This window comes from Doryrhamphus excisus, chromosome 9 (genome assembly GCF_030265055.1).
Source record: "Doryrhamphus excisus isolate RoL2022-K1 chromosome 9, RoL_Dexc_1.0, whole genome shotgun sequence".
NCBI lineage: Eukaryota > Metazoa > Chordata > Actinopteri > Syngnathiformes > Syngnathidae > Doryrhamphus > Doryrhamphus excisus.
Genome location: NC_080474.1, coordinates 8,932,696 through 8,957,010, shown reverse-complemented (window position 1 = coordinate 8,957,010; position 24,315 = coordinate 8,932,696). Strand labels below are relative to the sequence as shown.

At 41.6% G+C, this 24,315-nt stretch overlaps 1 protein-coding gene across 1 annotated transcript; it reads left to right on the top strand.

Moving 5' to 3' along the window:
• On the top strand, window positions 1-24,315 carry rab3gap1 (RAB3 GTPase activating protein subunit 1). The gene is made up of 24 exons (XM_058082722.1): window positions 1-104; window positions 225-280; window positions 2,384-2,462; window positions 2,543-2,672; window positions 2,941-3,019; window positions 3,210-3,329; window positions 4,289-4,454; window positions 4,617-4,716; window positions 4,894-4,975; window positions 6,832-6,900; window positions 13,989-14,062; window positions 14,282-14,374; window positions 15,196-15,365; window positions 15,683-15,763; window positions 15,888-16,060; window positions 16,380-16,434; window positions 17,653-17,994; window positions 18,091-18,228; window positions 18,390-18,617; window positions 18,851-18,947; window positions 22,171-22,274; window positions 22,765-22,880; window positions 23,048-23,150; window positions 23,237-24,315. The coding sequence occupies exons 1-24, from the start codon at window positions 84-86 to the stop codon at window positions 23,471-23,473; spliced, it is 2,913 nt and encodes a 970-aa protein (XP_057938705.1). The 5' UTR covers window positions 1-83; the 3' UTR covers window positions 23,474-24,315.

The window sequence follows — 24,315 nt, the reverse complement described above, 5'->3', positions numbered from 1 at the left end:
CTACTTTTTCTTCGGCATACTAGTGTTTCGGGTAATTTCAGTAGAAGAAGACGGATGAGGAAGAAGAAGACAACAACAACGACATGGCTGCAACTGCTACTGATGTAAGTTCATATACTGTATATACTATAAACAATTAATTGACAATAATGCAGAACTCGAGACCCTCATTTCTTAATGAAAACATCATAATCTCTGTGCTTTTGTGTGTCCATTTGTGGCAGTCCGAATCCGAGGTATTCGAGATCACCGATTTCACCACAGCGTCAGAGTGGGAAAGGTATTTACTTCTGAGTGTTACTTTAACATGATCAGTTCTGATCATCTGTAATATTGGCTGGTTATGATTACGCCGTATAGGAACATAAACCTCTACGAAAATCTTCAACAACTTTGCATCAGTGAAATGGTCAGTCATGTCCAACATGTATGTAGACATTGAAAAGGTGAACGAAAATAAATTTCTGGGGATCACAATAGATGAAAATATGAGCTGGAAACCTCATATTACAAATATACAGCATAAGGTGGCCAGAAATATTTCAGTATTGAATAAAGCAAAATTTGTTCTCAATCAGAAATCACTCCACACTCTTTACTGCTCTCTGGTTCTACCATATCTGACTTATTGTGTGGAAATATGGGGTAATAACTATAAAAGCAATCTTCACTCGCTAAATGTACTGTATAAAAGGTCAGTAAGGATAATTCATAATGCCGCCTACAGAGAACATACTTACTCCTTATTTCTTAAATCACAAATACTTAAACTTGCTGATATAGTTCATCTTCAAACAGCTAAAATAATGCATAAGGCCAAACAACCAATTACCTAAAAATGTTATCCAATACTTCTCTACAAGAGAGGAGAAATATGGTCCCAGGGAAGAACTAAATTTGAAACACTTATATGCTAGGACTACGTTAAAAAGCCATAGCATGGTCTCTTCGGGGTCTTGGGGAATCGGCCCTGGGTTTGCCCGCATCCACGGGGCCGGTGGATCTCTGGCGGTAGGGGCTTGACCTGGCTGCGCGGGACAAGTTTTACTGGGTGGTAGAAGGCAGTCTCTCTCCTTTTGTCATTCTCAGTGACAATTACACATTCACACACACGCATTCACACACAAGCACACTTAAGCACTCATATATGAATATATATACACAGAAGTACACACCTCCATATGGGCACTCACAGCACATGGGTAATAATGATGTCAAGCAGTGAGATTTTAATTACTGTGACTGTATGGCTGTAATTGTGTTTACTATCACGGTTCATGTCTTCATTGTTACTATTACCACTGGTAAGTTTGACTGTTTCATTTCAGTGATATCATCTCCACTGTGACCCGTAGCCATCATTGACATTTAACTGATGCAGTCCTGTTTGTCACTGTTGTTGTTATGGGAATTGTTGTTGCTGCTGTTTTTGTCTCTCTCTCTACTGCACCCCCCCATCCCGACCCCAGTTTCTTGTCTTCTTTTCTGTGTTTCTTCTTGCTCCGGTCCGGTCGCTCCAAATGCGCATAACAAAAACATCAAATAACGGCAAATAAAATTTTATAGTACAGGGAAGTTGTAGCTTACACCTTTCCTGACACAGAGCAAATCTTTTTAGCATGTAAGGGCATTTAGATCAACAATACTATCTGACCTAATGGCTGGACGGGACAAAGAAAAAAGCCATAGCATTTCAGTAGGTGGAATCAAACTATGGAATGGATTGAGTAAGGACCTCAAACAATGCACAACGATGACCGAATTCAAGAAACAATACAAGCAGTTGATGTTTACTAAATACAAGGATGAAGAGTCTTGAACCAGTCACGATGTGCTATAGATATCACTATATTGACAGTTACTATGGTACACATAATGTCATTGTATGGTCATATCACTGCGTACTTCGGTACGAGGTGCATTATTAAAAAAACAAAACAAAAAAATGATGGAGGGGTAGGATTTAATAAGCTTTGCTTCTTCCTACTCCTTTTGGACATGTGGAACTGTGAACTGATTATGTGATGCACTCAATTGTAATCTGATGCATGTTCAAATGAAATAAAACCATTACCATTACATATGTATTCGCGCACAGTATATTGTTTAGCCATGAGTTATGCATAATAATCATAATACTTAATAATTTAGTAAGCAAGGGTTCATTACACTGGGATTAAAACTAGATTAAATAGTTGAAGTAATGTACACACCTCACCTCACAATGACTTATCTTATATACCATATCATACATATTTTTTAATACTGTATTAAATCATTTGTGTTGCTGGAATAATTGGTGTAAAACGATTAACTATGTTGCATTATAACAGTGTATCACCAATTACTTAACTTCTGCTGACCTAATTTTCCTTATTTTAAGGTTTGTGTCAAGGGTTGAGGAGGTGCTAAATGAATGGAAGCTAACTGGAAACTCTACAAGGAGGTTATCCAGAGAAAAGGTAACAGGATTTAATTGTTTCACCTAATACCACCATTTGTTAGTGTGACAGTGCTCCCTCCTATTTCCTTCCAACCACAGGGTGACTACACAAGTGGCACCTGGGTTGAGCAATCTCAGGAAATAAATTTTGTAGATTTTAAATTCGCCATCACTCACTACGCCCTGGCACAAGAGACGAACGACAATGCAAATGATGACCTGGAGGAAGGTATGATCAACCTCTTCTATTATTGCATGTCAATTATCAGACTAAAATCCAAAATGAAATTTACTTTAAAGTCTGTTGTTAAAACCCTGTGCATGTTAGACTGGCAACAATGTATATTATTTGTTACCAGAAGCGTTAAATCATTATTGATAGATTACAGATGACACCCGATAGCAAAAAGGTTGCAGCCTCCTGCTTAGAAAACACCAAGCATGCAAGTAAGAGGCCTTCCATTCAATGCTTACTTTGCGATAATGGTTATTTCCAGATGACTTTCCCATTGCAATGCAGGACCTTCTGTGCACAAACAATGACTTCCCCCCCAGAGCCCACTGCTTGGTCAGATGGTGAGTTCTGGCATCTATTTTATCTAGAGACATCTATCCATATCTATGAGGAAAACATGGACATAATAATAATACATTTAATTTATTTAATGTATCAGGGTGCTTTCGAAGATAGTTGGGTTTTGAGTCTGGATTTGAAGAGAAACACAATTCACATTTACAAGATGCATTTGTCTGTTTCCTTTGACAGGTACGGTATTCGAGAGTTTGTGGTCATTTCTCCTGGAACCAACGTCGAGGCTATCATCAGCGAGTCAAAATGCAATTTGCTTCTAAGCTCCATCTCAGTTTCTTTGGTCAACAGTGGCTGGTGAGAAACTATCAACATGATTTACATCACACTGTCTATTCACACTAAATATGAAAACAGCTTTTACTTAAATGTATATGGTTAATCGCGGTTAATTGGTTCCAGACCCAACCGTGATAGGTCAACTTCCTTCTTCATACATCAAATATTTTTATAGTTAGAGCATAGAAAACATGTTTACAACCTTCCAAATATAGTTTTTAACATTATTGTAGCACTCTAGACATATAAGAATAAGAATAATAGACTGTCCGTCGTGTTCAACAAAGACACAAGAGGAGGTTCAACTGGAACCTGTGGCTGGAGACACCTGCTGAGGACGCCTTCTTGCAGAGGCTTGCTGATAGCTTGTCTCCCTAGTTGTTTCAATTGCGTCCATTCCTTCATAAAGTGTTGGTCGCCATACTGGGCGGTTCAGAGCCAGTTTTTCCCAGCAGCTGCTTGGGTTCATCGCCATGGCCTTTTGATGCAGTCTTTGTAACGGAGTCTTTGACCACCCTTCACCCATGTCCCAAATCTTCGTTCAGTGCAGAGATCTAGTTTTGGCATGTTTGTCCTTTTAAAAACTTAACTACAGGGGACTTTGACTTGCCACTTAATATGCATGATGAAGCACAAATGGCAGCACTGCAGGCTTGTCAGGAACCTGATGACCATATGGTGAAGAGGTGCAGCTTCTAGAGCATAGAGCAAGGTGGCTGTACAAAATGCCCGATAGATGCTACACTGATGCTCTTGACACTTCCCTGGTCCCATAGTCCAAAGGCAGCACATGTCACTTGGATATGTCTGCTGATTTCATTGCTGAAAGTGGCTTCAGTATTGAAAGGTAGTCAAAACCTTGTCAATTATCCATAAAATCTGCCTGGTCACGTTGGTTTTCAGATGGGTAAAATATTATTATTTATCTTGAATATTTCTAATTATTATTGCTTGTTTTTTTTCTCCTCTACCATCAGCCAAGTTCCCATGTTTGTGCAGATTCAGCAAAAGTGGAGGCGACTGTACGCAGGTGAATGCCAGGGACAGAGTGTCCGCACTGAATTTGAGATGGTACACCTTCGCAAGGTACCAAGTCAGTACAACCACCTGTCTGGCCTGCTGGACATCTTCAAATCAAAATCAGTAAGTCTCAAAAGAGAAGAGCTATAATCAAACCTTGCAATTATTGTATAAACAAATTAATAGTTTGTATATTAACGATAGAGATGACTTGTTTTTTTGTTTTCTGAAAATACAGAATACGATATGGTAATAATGTGTCTGTCACAATTCGTTTCTTTTCAGGGTTATACCATGTACCCTTTACCTCCAATCAACATTGCAATCCGTTTTACCTACATTCTTCAGGACTGGCAACAGTATTCATGGCCACTCCAGCCTCCAGGTGGGCAAAATGATAATCATGGTATTGCATCATAGCCAATTATGATTAATTTATGAGTATTTTATACAAATTTGCACTAAAGAAATACGCGAAACAGCGAGGCAGTAAAAGGTGAACCATGATGTAGCAAGAGATGACTGTATGTACATGTTTAACAACTGTGCTTTTTTTTGGCAGACTTTGATAACCTTCTTAAAGGTGAGGTGGGAGTGGAGGAGTTTGGAAAGCTTCCATTTGGAGCATGTGAGGAAACAATAAGGTGAGATGATCTGTACATTGTAAAAGGGTGTACAATATCATAACAGTTGTATTATTTTCACTGGAATTGTACATTCCGCCCAGAATTCCTCAAGGCTCTGGATGTTGAGGGACTGTCTTGGCTGACACGTCTCTTCAACATTGCATGGAAGTCGGGAACAGTACCTTTGGATTGGCAGACCGGGGTGGTGGTCCCCCTTTTCAAGAAGGGTGACCGGAGTGTGTGTTCCAACTACAGGGGGATCACACTCCTCAGCCTCCCTGGGAAAGTCTATTCCAGGGTGCTGGAGAGAAGGGTACGACCGTTGGCCGAACCTCTGATACAAGAGGTCCAATGCGGTTTTCGTCCTGGTCGTGGAACACTGGACCAGCTCTACACCCTCACAAGGGTGCTTGAGGGTGCATGGGAGTTTGCCCAACCAGTCTACATGTGCTTTGTGGACCTGGAAAAGGCATTCTACCGTGTCCCTCGTAGCGTCCTTTGGGGGGCGCTCCGGGAGTACGGGATTGGTGGCGCGTTACTACGTGCTATCCGGTCCTTGTACAAACGGGGCAGGAGTCTGGTTCGCATTGCCAGTAGTAAGTCGAGCCTGTTTCCGGTAAACGTTGGTCTCCACCAAGGCTGCCGTTTGTCACCGATTCTGTTCACAATTTTCATGGACAGAATTTCTAGGCGCAGCCAAGGTGTTGAGGGAGTCCAGTTCGGGGGCCTTAGAATCTCATCTCTGCTATTTGCAGATGATGTGGTTCTTATGGCTTCTTCGGGCTGCGACCTTCAGCGTTTACTGGGACGGTTTGCATCTGAGTGTGAAGCGGCTGGGATGAGACTCAGTACCTCCAAATCAGAGGCCATGGTTCTCAGTCGGAAAAGGGTGGAGTGCTCCCTCCGGGTTGGGAATGAGGTCCTGCCCCAGGTGGAGGAGTTTAAGTATCTCGGGGTCTTGTTCACGAGTGAGGGAAAGTGGGAGCGTGAGGTCGACAGGCGGATCGGTGCAGCCTCGGCAGTAATGCAGTCGCTGTACCGGACCGTCGTGGTGAAAAGAGAGCTGAGCCAGAGGGCAAAGCTCTCAATTTACCGGTCGATCTATGTTCCCACCCTCACCTATGGTCATGAGCTTTGTGTCATGACCAAAAGAATGAGATCGCGGATACAGGCGGCTGAAATGAGTTTCCTCCATAGGGTAGCTGGACTCACCCTAAGAGATAGGTTGAGGAGCTCAGAGTAGAGCCGCTTCTCCTTCACATCGAGAGGAGTCAGTTGAGGTGGCTCGGGCATCTAGTCCGGATGCCTCCCGGACGCCTCCCTGGTGAGGTGTTCCGGGCATGCCCAGCCGGGAAAAGGCCCCGGGGCAGACCTAGGACACGCTGGAGGGGCTATGTCTCACAGCTGGCCTGGGAACGCCTTGGTGTCCTCCCGGTGGAGCTGGAGGAGGTGGCCGGGGACCGGGAAGTCTGGGCTTCCCTTCTAAGACTGCTGCCCCCGCGACCCGGACCCGGATAAGCGGAGGAAAATGGATGGATGGATGGATGGAATTGTACATTTGCAGGTGTTGAAATGTTGGCATAATGACAGTGTGTTTAGGATTTTGCCCTCATACATGGCCGCAATGAGTCACATTATGACTGGAGTTTCGGATTTATTTTATTGTGTATTTATATTTATATAATGCAGAGTACCCTTGTTTTCATAGTCTCACAAGAGGTTAATTGGCCAGATGCTGCAAAATTCCTTCAAGACATTAGAGTAGATTACAAATTTATTGTGATGTATAAGGGCAAAATGATACACTACTGCATCAAACAGTTTTTTGTCCTCCCAAATAAATGAAATTGACTGATCATCTTTTCTTGGTGAAGTGAGCTTCAACTTTCAACTACTTGGCCTGACTTGACAGAGGGCACAGTCTTGGACAATGATGTCTACAGGTAAATAAGTCTCTTTCCTCTTGCATCAGTGTTTTTTTAAAGACTTTCAACACCCCCCGCGACCCTTGTGAGGATAAGTGGTAGAAAATGAATGAATGAATGAATGACCAACAAATCATATTAGTGTTGACAGGAAATGAGCGATGTCTTTGTCTTTATATTCCATGTGGTGTCTGCTCCCAAACTGCAAGGGGCAGTATACCCTACTACGGGACTAAACTCGAGTGAAAGAACTTTGGCAAAAATTGACATATTGCATCCCTCCCAAAACCTGCTCTGTAGTGCCCACTGATGAGTTAGAAGTTACATTGGCACAAAATATGCTCATCGTGACAGAATGTACGTGCAGGTAGTTGTTACAGCATTTAAACTATTTCCAGGGGTCATACCTGAACTCATCAGGTACTGAATTCATCAGATCGTCAACACAGTCAATCCTTACATACCACTTGGACCAGGGGTGGGCAAACTACGGCCCGGGGGCCACATCCGGCCCGCCAAGTGTTTGAATATGGTCCGCCTGTTCTTTCCAAAATATGTTTTATCAATTTCGTTATTTGGTGTGGTCTGTTGTTTACAAAATGCTCCTAAAAAGGGACACAAGCACATAATAATAATAAAAATAATAATAATAAAAATAATAATAATACATTCATTTTCTACCGCTTATCCTCACGAGGGTCGCGGTAGTGCTGTTATGCTGCATTTCTTAACTTAACGTTATGCTGATTTCTTAACAAAACTTTACCACTTCCACACTGAATGTGAGGAGAAGTCTTTGTGTTCTTGTTTCTCCAACAAAATAAAAACTGTTCCGAGATTGACAACAGGCACATATATAGAACGCCGACAACAAAAGCATGTACAGACGCGACCTTGAACGACCGAAAAATCAACAAGTTTTTGCTCCCATGGACGTAAACATGGACTTCAAGAATCAAGTGTGTGGGAACTTGGTCAAAATATATAGGGTTCTTGCCCAGAAAGTCCGAAGGAGTTAACTTAAAGACTTGCTAAAATGACCTTTCACATCAAATGTTGGTCAAAAATCATTCATTCATTTTCTACCGCTTTTTCCTCATGAGGGTCGCGGTGGTGCTGGAGCCTATCCCAGCTGTCTTCAGGCGAGAGGCGGGGTACACCCTGGACTGGTGGCCAGCCAATCACAGGGCACATATAGACAAACAACCATTCACTGTAGTAGACTCAAGCATTCATTCATTTTCTACCACTTTTCCTCACAAGGGTCGCGGGGGTGCTGGAGCCTATCCCAGCTGTCTTGGGGCGAGAGGCGGGGTACACCCTGGACTGGTCGTAATAATAATAATAACAATCATAATAATAATAATAATTCATTCATTCATTTTCTACCGCTTTTCCTCACGAGGGTCGCGGGGGTGCTGGAGCCTATCCCAGCTGTCTTGGGGCTGGACTGGTCGTAATAATAATAATAATAACAATCATAATTCATTCATTTTCTACTGCTTATCCTCACGAGGGTCGCGGGGATGCTGGAGCTATCATAGCTGTCTTGGGGGGAGAGGCGGGGTACACACTGGACTGGTCGTAATAATAATAACAATAATAATAATAATAATTATTATTAATTTATAACGCACTTTACATCAAATAAATTATCTCAAAGTGCACATATAGCAGACTACATGACACTTTTACGTGTAAAATATGTGTAAAAATATATGTGTACAAATGGACTGTCACATGTAAAATACTATACAGTCTTCCCCCCCGTCAATTTTATTAAATCAATGCGGCCCGCGAGTCAAAAAGTTTGCCCACCCCTGACTTGGACGATCGATGATCAAGTATGAACATTTCAACTTTTCATCCTAAGGTGTGGGTGGAGCTTGGTGGCAAACTTGTGACACACGGACCACCTCTGGACAGTTATGAAAAATGTACATCTTCTGTGTCCAGTTGGCATCTGGTATGCACGTTCCATCATGGTGATAGCACCAAAATCAAGGAATGTAATAGTGGGACGGTGTTTTCCTCATTTGTCCAGCTTGCTAACGCCTCGCTCCCCTGTTTCGACACATCTGGCACCACACATTTCGGTCAATCATGTGGGACTTTTACAGAAAACACAGTTGAGAAAAAAAGGAGGGCTCGTTCACTTCAGAGAGCTGGATCGAAGAGCCATTTTGTTCACGACTGACATGTTACTATGTGTAACTACCCTGGTCCAGTAAAGAGTTCACGCTTCTTTCACTGCATTCATTGCTCTTGAGTGCATTCACACGCCATTGCAGGACATTGAAGCATCAAATCAACTTTATTTATCGTGAAACACCATTATACACAGTGAAAACTGCAAACAATTACATACACAATTCGTATAAATCGATCAATAAACATATAATATAATAGTTTTTAAACAAGTTATATTCACCGTGTTTGCCAGGTGGACCAATGGTAGAATATACAGGAATGGGAAATACTTCTTTTCTCTCTCTCTCTTTCTCTCTCTGTCTGACTCTAGACGTTCTGTTCTCCAATGCGCTTTGCTCTCCAATGCGCTCTAGCATAAACTAAATGTGTACAATAACAAACAATGAAAATTCTTGCTGTTGTAAATGTAGTGACCTCATCAGCGCCAGCTACACTCCCACCAAATTACCATTGATACAATTAACTTCTTAATAAATGGTAATTTTTAAGCAGTTTGACAAAACATGTTGACCTTCGATCTCCATAGCCAGCGTGCTGTAGACGTGAACCTAATGGTCTTCTTATGAGAAGAACTAGCCTTTGAACAGGTCTGTCAATGATGGATGGCTTGTTGAGTCTTTCACCTCGTTTTCCCAACCTTTTGTCACTTGGCTGTAGAGTAACTGTCCTCACTAGTCCATCGTCACTCTTATGGACTTTAAGAATCTGAGCCAGTTTCCCATCTGCTTGGCTAAGCATGCGGATCTCATCTTGGTAGACGTCCTGCCGAGAGTCCATCTTTTGCGTCGCCTCAGTAGTCAACACCTGAGTCAACCTCACTTTAGGGTCGAGCCTCATTTTTTATATAAGCAAGAACCACTTTTGAGTCTGTTCAAAAGTATTCTTTGTCCACAAGAATCTCAAGTTCTTCTTTCAGCATCATGCTTACAGAGGCAGATACTACAGCTGCAGTCAGCTCCAATTGAGGTATGGTGACCACCTTTGTAAGAGCAACTCTTGCTTTGCCATATATGTACAATGAACTCTTTCCTTTCCCTGATGTATGAGCACTGACCATAGCTGTGACTAGCTATGAGCAGCTAAATGTTTAATTCCATAGTTGGCACAGTCTGGTGAAGATGAAGCACCAATTAGATGTACTTTCATTCGGTATTCCTGAGGTTCTATGTCTGTGTTTCCATTTTCCCACCATAGAAACCTCAAATAGTCTCAGTCTTCTGTGAATGGAATGGAATCTGTGGAACATTTTTTCCACATCGCACATGACTGCTATTGGGCGCTGGCGAAAGCGACACAGATGGTCAGCCCATCTGTGAGATCTGGTCCCGTCAGAAGGTGATCGTTCAGTGCTGTACCTTTGTATTTGGCTGAGCAGTCAAACGCGATTCTGATTTTATCTGCTTTCTTTGGGTGGTAAAGCCCTTGATGTGGGATGTACCACATGCTTCCAGTCTTTGGCTCCTTGTCAGCCTTCTCTGCATCGCCATCGAACTAGAGTGGCGAGGTGTTCCCACTTCTTGGCTGTTTTGTTGGTAGGGATATGAGAACGTTAAATACGAATGAAGTCTCTTGTATATGCCGGTGGTTTTCAGAGGAGAAACCTCTCACTCGCAGACCTTTTGCCTTGTGACTATTCACAACTGACTTTCTTGCCAGCATGGTTGAGCGCTTCAGTATTACTGGCTCTATTTCTGCCTTCAGTTTCTTGCACAGTGCTTAATCAACAAATGTGCGGTTACTCTGGGTGTCTAAAAAGGCATACACCAATGTTTAAGACTCTGGGGCATTGGACAATGAAACCCAAACTGGGACGATCATTGATGAACTCTTCAGGAGACAGAACCCCCGGAAAGCAGCTGGACCGGACTCTGTGTCTCCGTCCGCCTTCAAGCACTGCGCTGATCAGTTGTCTTCAGTGTCCACAGATATCTTCAACACCTCACTGGAGACATGCCACGTGCCTGCCTGCTTCAAGACCTCAACCATCATCCCTGTTCCCAAAAAGCCAAGGACCACAGGACTTAATGACTTCAGACCCGTCGCCCTGACCTGCGTGGTCATGAAGTCCTTTGAGCGCCTTGTGCTCTCACACCTGAAAGTCATCACTGACCCTCTCCTAGACCCCCTGCAGTTTGCCCACAGAGCCAACAGGTCTGTAGATGATGCACTCAACTTGGCCCTCCACTTCATCCTTCAGCACCTGGACGCCGCAGGAACCTATGCTAGGATCCTGTTTGTGGACTTCAGCTCCGCCTTCAACACCATCCTCCCAACTCTGCTCCAGAAGAAGCTCTCCCAGCTGAGCGTGCCAGACTCCACCTGCAGGTGCATGACAGACTTCCTGTTTGACAGGAAACAGTGCGTGAAACTGGGGAAACACATCTCAGATACAAGAACCATCAGCACCGGATCCCCCCAGGGCTGCGTTCTTTCTCCTATGCTCTTCTCCCTGTACACAAACAGTTGCACCTCCAGTCACCAGTCTGTCAAGCTCCTGAAGTTTGCGGACGACACCACCCTCATTGGACTCATCTCTGACGACGACGAGTCCGCCTACAGGTGGGAGGTTGACCATCTGGCGACTTGGTGCAACCTGAACAACCTCGAGCTCAACGCCCTAAAAACAGTGGAGATGGTTGTGGACAACAGGAAGAACTCAGCCTCTCCTGTCCCCATCACCCTCTGTGACTCTACCATTGACATTGTGGAGTCCTTCCGCTTCCTGGGTACCATCATCTCCCAGGACCTCAAGTGGGAGCCGAACATCAGCTCCCGCATCAAGAAGGCACAGCAGAGGATGTACTTCCTACGGCAGCTGAAGAAATTCAGCCTGCCAAAGACAATGTTGGTGCACTTCTACACCTCCATCATTGAGTCCATCCTCACCTCCTCTATCACCATCTGGTACGCTGCTGCCACTGCTAAGGACAAAGGCAGGCTGCAGCGTGTCATTCGGTCTGCAGAGAAGGTGATTGGCTGCAATCTCCTGTCCCTCCAGGATCTGTACGCCTCCAGGACCCTGAGGCGTGCAGAAAGGATTGTGGCCGATCCATCTCACCCCGGACACAGGCTCTTTAAGACGCTCCCCTCTGGCAGGAGGCTGCGGTCCATCAGGACCAAAACCTCACGCAACAAGAACAGTTTCTTCCCGTCTGCTGTCAGCCTCATCAACAAGGCACGGAACCCCCCTGACACTCTTCACACCCCACCTCTGCCTCATCCTGCCACTTTGACACTCTCTATATGCGTTACATTAACGCTCAGTTTGGAAAAACAATCAGACTGCACTTCCGGAATCACAAACAAAAAACAGACTGTGTACATATATTTATACTGTATTCTGTATATTTTGTATTTTCATGTTTTAATAGATCTGTGTCTGTACCTACTTCACCAAAACAAATTCCTAGTATTGATCCATAGTGTTTGATCATACCTGGCAATAAAACCGTTTCTGATTCTGATGTGCTCTCATCACCACTCCCATTCATACAGCATGAACTCGCAGAGGTATTTTCTAGCACAAGGCTGATGTTTGGAGGAGATGTGTCCAATAGAGGGCGCTCCTCATGCAGAGGGGTTGGATGGTGTCTCTTGCAGATGCCACACGTAGCTTTATTCTTGCACTCTCTTGAGTTGTGCCCTTTCATCGACATCCAAAACAAAGCTTGTTGTTAAGAATGAATTTTGCATCAATTGTGGCTTGCATTTTCATTTCCGCCTTCTTTGCAGCCAACTCAGCTGCTGCTTCTGCTCTCTTGACGGAGATTCTTTTGGAATCTGAACCCTGATGGAGGGAATAACTGGACACTCTGAAGGCTGTGGATCCATATATGGACTTTGCATACACTGCATCCAACAGCATATGTAGTCTTGCCCTCTCTTCTTCAGGGTCAAATGCTTCGCCTTTTTCCGTTATGCGCACTCTCATAAGACCCAATAGATCTGCTGTAACAGCCACACAGGCATCTATTCTCCTTCGGGTGTCTTGGTTTGGCACTGATTTTTGTCCGAGGTTGTGAAATGACTCTTTCAATTCAGACTCAAGTCTTTCAGTTTTGTCCATCATGTCGAACAGTTGAGTCTCTGAGCATTCCTGATTCAAGTTTGTTCGAACCGCTCGAGCATGGTTCTTCCACTTTTCGTACAGCAATTTGAACTGTCTTTCAATTTGAACTGCTTCCTGTTCTTTGAACTCCTGCATCTTGGGTGTCAAACGTTTCTCTCGCTTTGATCTTCTTGGTTCAACACATTTGGCTTTCTGCATGCAACTCTCATTTTCTTCTTCTGTCATTGGTTCTCTTTTCTCTAACAGGGAATCTTTCTGTTTAACTCCCTCCTCACACTGGTACAACACTTCCTTTTGTACAGACATGTCGCAATTCAGTCAGTACACTCTCAAAACAGAAATAATTAACAGTGTAGCCACAAGATACTCAGCAAAGAACTTATTCAGTGTACAACAAACCAAAAAAGATTTAAATATGCTGTCAAACTAAACAAACTTGCAGTTATACCACAAATGATTACATTTCATGTAACAATTAATACCTTACTTGATGGTATATGCTGTACATTTGTTGCTTCAAACCTTTGAAGAACAGTCCATCAACGATTGGGCTTTCACTGTCCGGCCGAAGGACTTTGGTTCCCTCTGCTGGTGATGTCGTGAACTGCACGATGAAACCGAAGTCCTTTCGGATGACGGTTGGGTTTGAAGGTGCCATTTATCATGAAACACAAAGCTCCCATAACGCCACCTTGACCATCATTGCTGTCTATGAAGAAAGTTCTACCCTAAAGGGATCCATACATCATGTTCTACAAGTTGTCATGCACAACCTGTATTCTTATTTTTGTGATTTTTATTGACATGTCTTTTTCTGATTTGACAGTGACCTTGACCCCCTACATGCGCCTCACTGGTCAGTCCGAGCCAGGGCAGTTGAAAATCCTCAGTGTTTACTTGGTAAGACGTGCCATTTTGTCTGATTTTGTGATTTTCTACAAAAATACATTTCATACACTATTCATATCCCCTGGTAAAAAAAAACATGGTAAAAAAAAAACAATATTGTTAATGTTTAATCATTCATTCATTTTCTACCGCTTATCTTCACAAGGGTCGCGGTCGTGCTGGAGCCTATCCCATAAAGTTTAATTAAATACTATTTAATTTCCTATGCAGGCGACTTGCTGACAGAGTTCTTTAAGCTATGTGGGAGGAAGGAAACAACAGAAGAGGTTCTTGGAAGAGGATCGGCTGAAGATGAGGGAAAAGGTGTGGCTGTCTTGACTGCTATTCTCATAAAAATGATCCCATATTGATGTGTGTACTGTATGTGTATTACATAATAATAGTTGCTACTCAAACTCCATTTAGTTTATACAAGATTAATTCAAACAGCAGAGTCCAAGATCATCATTGTGTGTGTGTTTGTTTGATACACAACACATAATGAATTAATAGCAGTATTCATTAATTCATTTTCTACCGCTTATCCTCACGACGGCCGCGGGCGTGCTGCCTATCCCAGCTGTCTTGGGGCGAGAGGCAGGATACACCCTGAACTGGTGGCCAGCCAATCACAGGGCACATATAGACAAACAACCATTCCCACCCACATTCATACCTACAATGCATGGACAATTTGGAGTGGCCAATTAACCTAGCATGTTTTTGGATTGTGGGAGGAAACCGGAGTACCCGGAGAGAACCCATGCATGCATGGGGAGAACATGCAAGCTCCACACAGAGATGCCCTCGGGGGAATTGAACCGTAGCAGTGTGGCCTGCGCTTTAACCACTCTAAACACATCAAATTAATACAATCAGCAAATTAGCTGGTCGCACATGCACAAGTAGATGAAAACAAAAAATATGGGTTTATTTCCAAATTGAACAACCTTTTATGGCAATAAATTTACCACTCTCACTGACTCATGTTATTACATCATTCTGTGTGGTTGGGTTGGTATGATTTACATAGTCCATTTGTCAGTTTAATATAAATGCTGCAGCTGTTCATCAATAACCCATAAATGCTTGTTCAGATGGTATATATCTCATGTGACATCAAATGTGTTGTTTTGTCTTTCCAGATGGTGATATTAGCGCTGCTTTATCAAAACTGACAGAACCCGCAGCCTCAGTGCCAATCTCCAAACTGTCGGTGTCCAACATGATGCACAATGCTCGAAGGCACATTCAACGTCATAGGCTGACTGATGAGTCCCCACTTAGCGCTGATATTCTTAACTCTATTCTTCAGGTAAGTGGTGATTTTTTTCTTCCTCAAAACATAGAAAAGATATTCTTAGTAGGCAATAAATTGTCAGTGAATGAGTAGACAGTGAATACATATTCAAGCAAAAGTTCAGTATGCACAAAAAAATGATGGATTTTTTAAAAAGCAAATCCCCAAAAGGAATCCTAATCCAAATTTCTCAAATTGTTAAAAAGGCAAAAGGGAATGAACTACACACGCTGAGCTTTGTGAAGTATTCATGTGACGTGGAACACATATTGTACTGTATACTGTTTCTAGGACTATTACATTTTTGTGGTTTGTTTGTTTTTTTGTGTTAGTATCTTTTTACAGATTCTGTTGTGGATAAAAGTACACAACCAGATTGCAGCCGAAAGGCCTGGAAAGATGAAAATACAGACGTATGTAACAATCTCGTTGTACATCTTGTATAATGACAATAAAGGCCATTCTGATTATTTAAAGTTTGTATTGAGAGTATAGTAGTTATGTTTTGTCATTTGTCCTTCTTTACCCTGTGACTAGGACCTATATATTCAGCTGAAGTCGGCACCACCTGAAAGTCTGACCTATCGCCTGGCACTGTGTGTGTGTCTAGTCAACTTCTACCATGGTGGGCTACGCTCTGTAGCCTACCTCTGGCAGGAGTTTGTCTTAGAGTTGCGAGACCGCTGGGAAAACAATGACCAAATCAATGGGTGGGTATCACATGCATGTCGCTATCATTGTCCAATGATAAAGGGACAAGATTACAAAATACATCCCTTGTTAATGGAACAATTTTGTCTGATGTATGCACAGAAAATTAAAGCTCTATCCTAACAGCAGTATAGATTATATATGTGGAATGATTGACAGGCCCCAGACTCATGTAGAATAGTTTCTTTATATTGTTGTGAGACCAGAGTACCCAACTACTAAGTGTGTACTAGTTAGTGTGCACACAGCCTAAGGCTTCTTTTGCAATACACATGCATGCAAATTATACACAATGTTTCTCGACTTTATTATTTACAGATTGCCAGAAGAACCACCCGATCTTCGCTGTTGCCTCTTGCACCAGAAGTTTCAGGTAGCTATGACTTTAAAGGAAAACTGCACTTAAAAAAAGTGTCCATCATCCACAATCCTTATGTAAGACAGGAACACACATCTTTCTCGTCAGTCTAAAGATAAAAAAACAGATAAAAAGAGGGAGCTGATTACTGCATGTAACACACCGATGCCACCTCCAAAGAATCAGAATCAGAATGGCCTTTATTGTCATTATACAGGATGTACAACAAGTTTTTCCAAAAACCTTCAACAAGATTTTATGGTTTATACATGCTGTGACCAAGTAATAACAATACATTCATGATAACATGTAATACTTACAGTATTTTGCCGTTGTTTGGTCCTTCTAAGGATGACCCAAACTTCCTTTCTGGGTGCATTGATTTCACATAGCAACGTAGAAATGAACAGTTACAAAAATACAGCCGCCGTAGTGGCAGCTCCAATATTTAGCATTACCTTTCAGTAGTGGCCTGAGGCATTGTGAGTGCGGCATCTTGCACTGCAGGCGATTGTGTGGTGAAGCAAGGCATCAATATGTCCTCAAGTACTTCTTCAGTGTAACAATCCATCCATTCATTTCCTATACAACTTATCCTCGTCAGGGTCGCGGGGATATGCTGGAGCCTATCCCACTGGACACTATAGACAGATTTCAGCCTGGGCATCCTGTAATCGTCTTTATTATGTTTGTGTGGGGGTGTAGTTTATTTGTTCATAGTACAATAGACAACTCTATATCTGTCTCCTTTTGTCCTTCTTTCAAGCTTTCAAGCTCTGCACTGTTCAAGTGTACTTCATATGTAGTTAGATTAATCTTTGATAAAGAAGGTGAGAAACACGATTTAATTCAAGAATTCAAGGCCCCTGGGACCTAGTCTGAAAACCCCTGGAAAACCGTAATGCAGTCGCTCACAGCAGATTATTCATAAAATACAAAGACTGAAAAATATTCCCAAAGTGAAACCGACAGCGTCCTCACTCATACCGCGCCGTCACTCACTCGCACTCACATTGACTTTATCACACATTTAAAAATTCATAGTTATTTAAATATATACAGTATAAGTAAATAATACCACTCTCTACCATGAAAAAGATCTCCATAATTCCATCACTTTCACTTATCATCGCATTGCAGTTATTGTTATTGACACCAAATTATTGATGATGTAATTTTAGGACCAGTCTACATAATAAGCACTTGTTTGAAAATAATTTGTTTATTTCATAGATGCTGAATTGCTGCATCAAGCGGAGGCAAGCCAGAGATAACCTTCGCAAGGCTCCTGAGGGAAGCAAAGGAAGAGATCACCACAACCTCCGCCAATCAGAGATCAAAGCAACAACTTCACCCGGTGAAACGACTACTTTGTCAACTGGCAAATCCTGGGATTCTTGGAGTGACAGTGAAGAAGAGTTTTTTGAATGTTTGAGCGATCAAGGGGAGAATGAGTCGCCGCATATTCGGAGTGACAAACATGGCAGTAAAACTCGAGCAGAGGGCAGAATGCACCCCTACAACAACATGAGCCTGATTAACTCTTCAGAGCTTCTCTTCATTCCTGTGACACAAGTAAGGATAATTCTTTATAGTAACAATAATGTCAGTAATCATTACATGTCAATATTGTGAGTACATTCAAAAGATATTGTTGTTATGTTTTTTTAGGAACCTGCTCCCATGACCGAGGATTTACTAGAGGAACAGTCAGAAATCCTTGCAAAGCTGGGGACATCTGCCGAAGGTGCCCAACTCCGTGCACGGATGCAGAGTGCCTGTCTACTCTCTGACATGGAATCTTTTAAGGTACAATTCTCGTCAATCTGTGGATGCCTTTTGGCATTTGACTTCAATCTATACTTGCTTTTCTTTCCCGCTCTGTGCAGAGTTGCAAGAGTTATCTATAAAAGTAACAGACGTACCATTTGTTCAAAATAACTAAATCCTGCCATTTTCTTGCTCCAAAGGCAGCCAACCCAGGTTCCGTTCTTGACGACTTTGTGCGCTGGTACTCACCCAGGGATTTTTTGGAGGAGGAAGTGGTCAATGAGAAAGGTGAAACTGTCTTGAAAGGTGAGCTTAGTGCAAGGATGAAGATTCCAGGCAACATGTGGGTTGAGACGTGGGAGACTGCCAGGGCTGTACCTGCTAACCGCCAGAAAAGGCTTTTTGACGACACCAAGGAAGCAGAAAAGGTAATTTTTCAACACTTTCCTTATTTGACATGGCAACGTTGAAGACATAAGCAGCTTAAAATGTTATAATTTTTCAATGAGAGATGATTTCACTACAATTTGTGATCCTGCACGTGTAGAACTCCATAAAGATCAGTTGTGGCACTCACCTAAGATGCCCACATGTGAATTGTTACTGTTACGGCCAAAGAAAATCAAATAAAATCAGATTTGGATTTTGACTGGTCTTTCAGGTTTTGCATTACTTGGAAATGCAGAAACCCGCAGACCTGACTTGCCATCTCTTGCCCTGCATAATACATGCTGCAATTCTGAAGTTGAAGGAGGAAGGTGAGTACCTCAACCAGTCTTTATCATCTATCCTGTATTGTCCAGAGTATAAGTCGATTCAGCCAAAAATGCACAAGAAGAAAAAAACATGTCTAAAAATCAGAGATCAAAACAGACATTTCATCTTGAAAGGCAAGTTATAGTAATAACAATAAAAACATGGAGAACAACAGACAAAATAGGCTTCTGTTAACATAACGTGACTAGGTGGTATGTTATCATATTAACATTTCTTCAGGTAACTATAGCCCAAACAACATAATTAGCTTACTTGTAGCCTGTAATCTGCAGGATATTACTTTCTTTTTGGGGCGTTCATATTCCGTCTTTTTTGGTTGATGTTGACAATGTAAATTTTTAGCGGTATAGGCGTGATACGGGCACGCAAGTAGAGTGCCCTCTCGTGTCAAACGTGTAAGTCGCAGGACCAGCCAAACCATTTCTAATACTAATATATTAAGAATATAATAATTATGACTAACTCATTACTCCCACAATTCCCACAAATTTTAACCATTGATACATTAAAATGTTAGGCTCTTTCAGGAAAGAGGTGATGTCTATTTCCACATTTACAGATACATTTTTCCCATTGAAAATGACTGGGGAATTATTCAAAGTTCTAAATTTCTCAACCAATTTGTACCATGTCACTGACAAAATGCTGAAACAATTTGGGACTCTTTATTTTTGCAAACTGTTACGGTGTGGGGGGGTGCCTTAGAAAAGTTGCTCATGTGAGACTCAGGGTGTATGTATAGCAATCATTCATTCATTCATTCATTTTCTACCGCTTATCCTCATTTAAGCCATTTATGTAGGTAAACAAAGGTTAAAGGTATAGGTTTAAACAAAGACTAAATTATATCATGCTAGGTGGTAGCATGCTGACATTATCATATTAGCATTGTTGCTATTTTTAAAAGTTATAAACATACATAAACAGTTTTCATGTTAGGAGCAAACATGCTAACCATTAGCATTCTAGCCTTAACATGTTTTCATTAGCATGTTAGCATTTTAGTCAAGTATTATCTTACATAGACACTTACATAGCTTTCATGCTAACAGTTAGCATGGTAGCTACAAAATTTCAGTCCGGCTTTAGCTCATGAGGGTTTGGGTGAGTGTGGGCTTTGACAGTGAGTGCAACATTGCAGTTTGAGGTCAGCATTAGGAGCATTTGCAAGCAAATTCTCCCGAAATTCTAAAACACATAACATTCTACAACACTATTTTTTATGGTAATGGTAATGGTTTTATTTCGTTTGAACATGCATCAGATTACAATTGAGTGCATCACATAATCAGTTCACAGTTCCACATGTCCAAAAGGAGTAGGAAGAAGCAAAGCTTATTAAATCCTACCCCTCCATCTGGTACTTTTACAATCCGTAACTGTTACATTTGTTCACTTCCTGCTTTCCATAATACAGTTTAAGGTTGTTTTGTTTTTTTTAAATAATGTACCTCGTACCGAAGTACGAAGTGATATGACCATCCAATGACATAATGGGTACCATAGTAAGTATCAATATAGTGATATATATAGCACATCATGACTGGTTCAAGACTCTTCATCCTTGTATTTAGCAAACATCAACTGCTTGTATTGTTTCTTGAATTCGGTCATCGTTGTGCATTGTTTGAGGTCCTCACTCAATCCATTCCATAGTTTGATTCCACATACTGAAATGCTATGGCTTTTTAACGTAGTCCTAGCATATAAGTGTTTCAAATTTAGTTCTTCCCTGCGATCAAATTTCTCCTCTCTTGTAGAGAAGTATTGGATGACATTTTTAGGTAATTGGTTATTTTTAGCCTTGTGCATTATTTTAGCTGTTTGAAGATGAACTATATCAGCAAGTTTAAGTATTTCTGATTTTAGAAATAAGGAGTTAATATGTTCTCTGAAGGAATTATCCTTACTGACCTTTTTTCATCTATTGTGACCCCCGAAAATGTATTGTTGTTCACCCTTTCAATGTCCACACCGTTTATTTGTATTTGCTGGTGCATGTCCTTTCTGCTGTTAACAAACAGCATGATTTTAGTTTTACTTAGGTTCAAGGACAATCTATTATCGTCAAACCATATTTTTAGTGTGACCATTTCTTCTCTGACCTTTCTAATGATTTCGTCTGTACTCCCTCCAGAACAAAAAGCAGTGGAATCATCCGCAAATAATACCAGTTTTAAGTCTTTCTTAACTTCGGAGATATCATTGATGTACAAGTTGAACAGTTTTGGCCCCAGTATTGACCCCTGGGGAACTCCGCACGTAATATATGAACTTGCAGATGTGTATTCTCCTAGCTGTACGTATTGCTTCCTGTCAGCTAAGTAGCTTTTGGCCCAGTACAGAACTAATCCTCTTATTTCGTACCTTTCTAATTTAGTTATTAGGATGTCATGATTGATTGTATCAGAGGCTTTTGTCAGATCCATGAATACTGCGGCTGCACACTTCCTATGATCTATAGCGTTAGTGATTTCCTCTGTAATTTTAATCAGTGGCATGGAGGTAGAAATATTAGCTCTGTATCCATACTGACTTCATGATAGTAATTTCGTATTAATACATTTATCCAGCCTGTTGTTGAATAGCTTCTCAATAATTTTCTGATTGGTCCATTTCAAGATTTGCAAGGATTGGTTTGCAAATTACCACCGGAATTACGCAGTCCGTGTTTTACCAACACCCAACAAGAACCGCTTTTAAAAAAACTCTTCGCAATATGGCATGCCAAAGTGCACTTGCCCGACGGGAATATCACTGATTGGATTTACTAGCCCGAATTTTGTTTTAACTTGCCCCGGGCCATCGGTACATCGTTATTGTCGAGCCCTGGTCTTGTATGTTCTTTCTGATTCTTTGGTCTGTTGAATGATGAATTTCCTGTATAGTGTGTTCTTCTTCTTGCAAACATTAGTAAGGCCTTTTGTCATCCATGGCTGGTTGTTTTTCTTTGGCTTCTTTGACTTTTCTCTTCAGGGACAGTTCTTATCATACAGCTTCATATAAGTATGTAGAAAGTGTTTGTATTGTTTTATCCAGTTATTATTGTTTTTTCGTATATACAACTTGTTTTTGTTTTGTGGGGAAGAGTCCAGTACTGCCAGGGAGAATAAAATCCATTACATTTATTGCACTCTCATTATATTTCTGTTGCAATGCCTTGTTTATATTACCTCTTTTAACCCCACAATTCTTCTCCAATAGCTTTGATGGACAACATTCCATCAGTCCAAAAAAACACCCAGAAAGCTACAATCCACGCAAGCAAGCTGCTGCAACAATCCAATCCGGACTGTAATAATTTAAAGGTCAGTAACATGCAGGCTCACCACAGTTTGCTATTTTTTTCCTGATTTAGCCCCATTCTCCCACTCTTCTTCTTATTTTTTTTTGGTTTTGATTAGCAGAAACCTGTGCTAAAGTAAGTCTGTGTTGAAGCGCTTATCGTTCCATTTTAATAGATTTCATTACAGTTATTTTGGAGTCAGGCATCAGTGAGGCACATCTTGGTTTGGCAATAGCTCCCCCCTTTTCATTCCAAATCTGAACGTTTGTGAGGAAATCTGCTGTGCATAGCCATATTTGGACCACCACACAGATGTCTGGGCTGTGTGGGCCATTCAGAAATGGGGAAGCAATACATTTGTTTGTTTGGATGCTATCATTGTCAGCTTCCTAGCATATGCAGCTATCCATAATTCCCCGTCAGGTGTAATTTCAGCTGAATGAAACAACATCACAGGTGAAATAAACAGCCTATCAGTGTCATATATTTTTTTGAGTGCTCGCTTTCTATAGGATTGCCTTGACTTTTTGATTGCCATGGAGATGGTCATCGCCCAGTTTCGATCTCTCAAACAAAAGTTTGCCATTGATGAGGCTGACAAAGGCCAGGACAAAGAGGAACTGAAAAAGTAAGTCACTAACAGGTATTAGCGATGAGTCCATCTTCCTGTTTATTAGTCATTAGTACGTTTATTAGTCATTAGTACGCCAGATAACGTGTTTGAGTCCATGAACAGCACTACGCCTGTTGCTGGTGTTGCTGAATCTGTCCGCATATTTTCTTCTTTATTTTCAGTTTTGTCAACTCTCTGCTAGAAGAGCCAGAGGTTGTTGTAAGTGGAGCTGGTCAAGGCAAGATTGGCAGCATCATACACAGGCTGTTTGCCGTTGCTCAGGAGGTAAGCATCTCCATATAAAATGGAACGGAATAAGAAATCATTCAGATTGTTCCTTGTCTGAACGATTTTGCCATGTTCGCCCATAGACTGCCCTCCTGGATAAAGATACTGGGCTGGAAAGCGAAGAAGAAAGGAAGCTGATTGAAGGAGGGAGTAAATCTCACGACTTCCCTTTCCCAGCAGGCCGGGAGATTTTGTTGCGTACATGTGTCCCTCGCCCAGCCCCATATTCCAAGGCTCTTCCCCAGCGGCTTTTCTGTGTATTAACGGTGGAGGAATTCAGACTTGTGGGGGCCTTTTCTTCTGACACGTCTTTCTTTTAATTCCTAACACCGCAAAGTATTGCAAAACCTTGGTTCATTGGTTAACGGTTGTAACCAATGGTTACAACAAAAAAGTTCTCACCACTAAGCAATGATATAAAGTTGTATACTTTGTATAAAGTAAACACACATGGAATCGGAGTCACAGTGCGGCCTTTAGCCTAGTCGTCAGACTAGTGCTAGCAGCCTAGAGAAGCCCAGTCTTGATAATCCAGATCGCTTACCTGTAGTAACGATGTATCATATACCATCATATATTTTCACTTTGTTACATGGTTTGTGTGGCAAATCTCAAAAAACATCATCTGTGAAGCATAACCACATTTTGCAAGGTTGTAATAGTACTACATATATGCTAAACATATATAAATTATTGCTATTTTCAGATTAAAACTTTTTTTTGACCAAAAAGCCACAAATTTGCAGGGCACCAATGATGAATGTGCAAGGATCCATTGTACTTTACATTCAGTATTGCATTAAAAGTTGGGTAGCATTGGGGACCAAGAAAGACATCAGCACAAATCCTTCATAGATTGATCATTTTGCACCAGAAGCATAAAAAGTAGCTTTGTTGCTGATTGTTTCTAAGTACATGATGTCATCATTTGAACAATTTGACCCATGCAGGTTAAGCAACTCCTGCTTGAATAAAACCATCCTGTCCTACCTATTTAGTAACCTCCTAATGTCCATTGCAGTATAACCAACATGGTCGTCACATTCAAGTCTCTCTGAGCTGATAACTAATAGGTGCGAGAACAATGTGGGCACAAGTCAGTTCGCTTTCAGCTTTGTAAAGAGCTCAAACAGTCAAATTGAAATAAATTAAGTCATTAGAA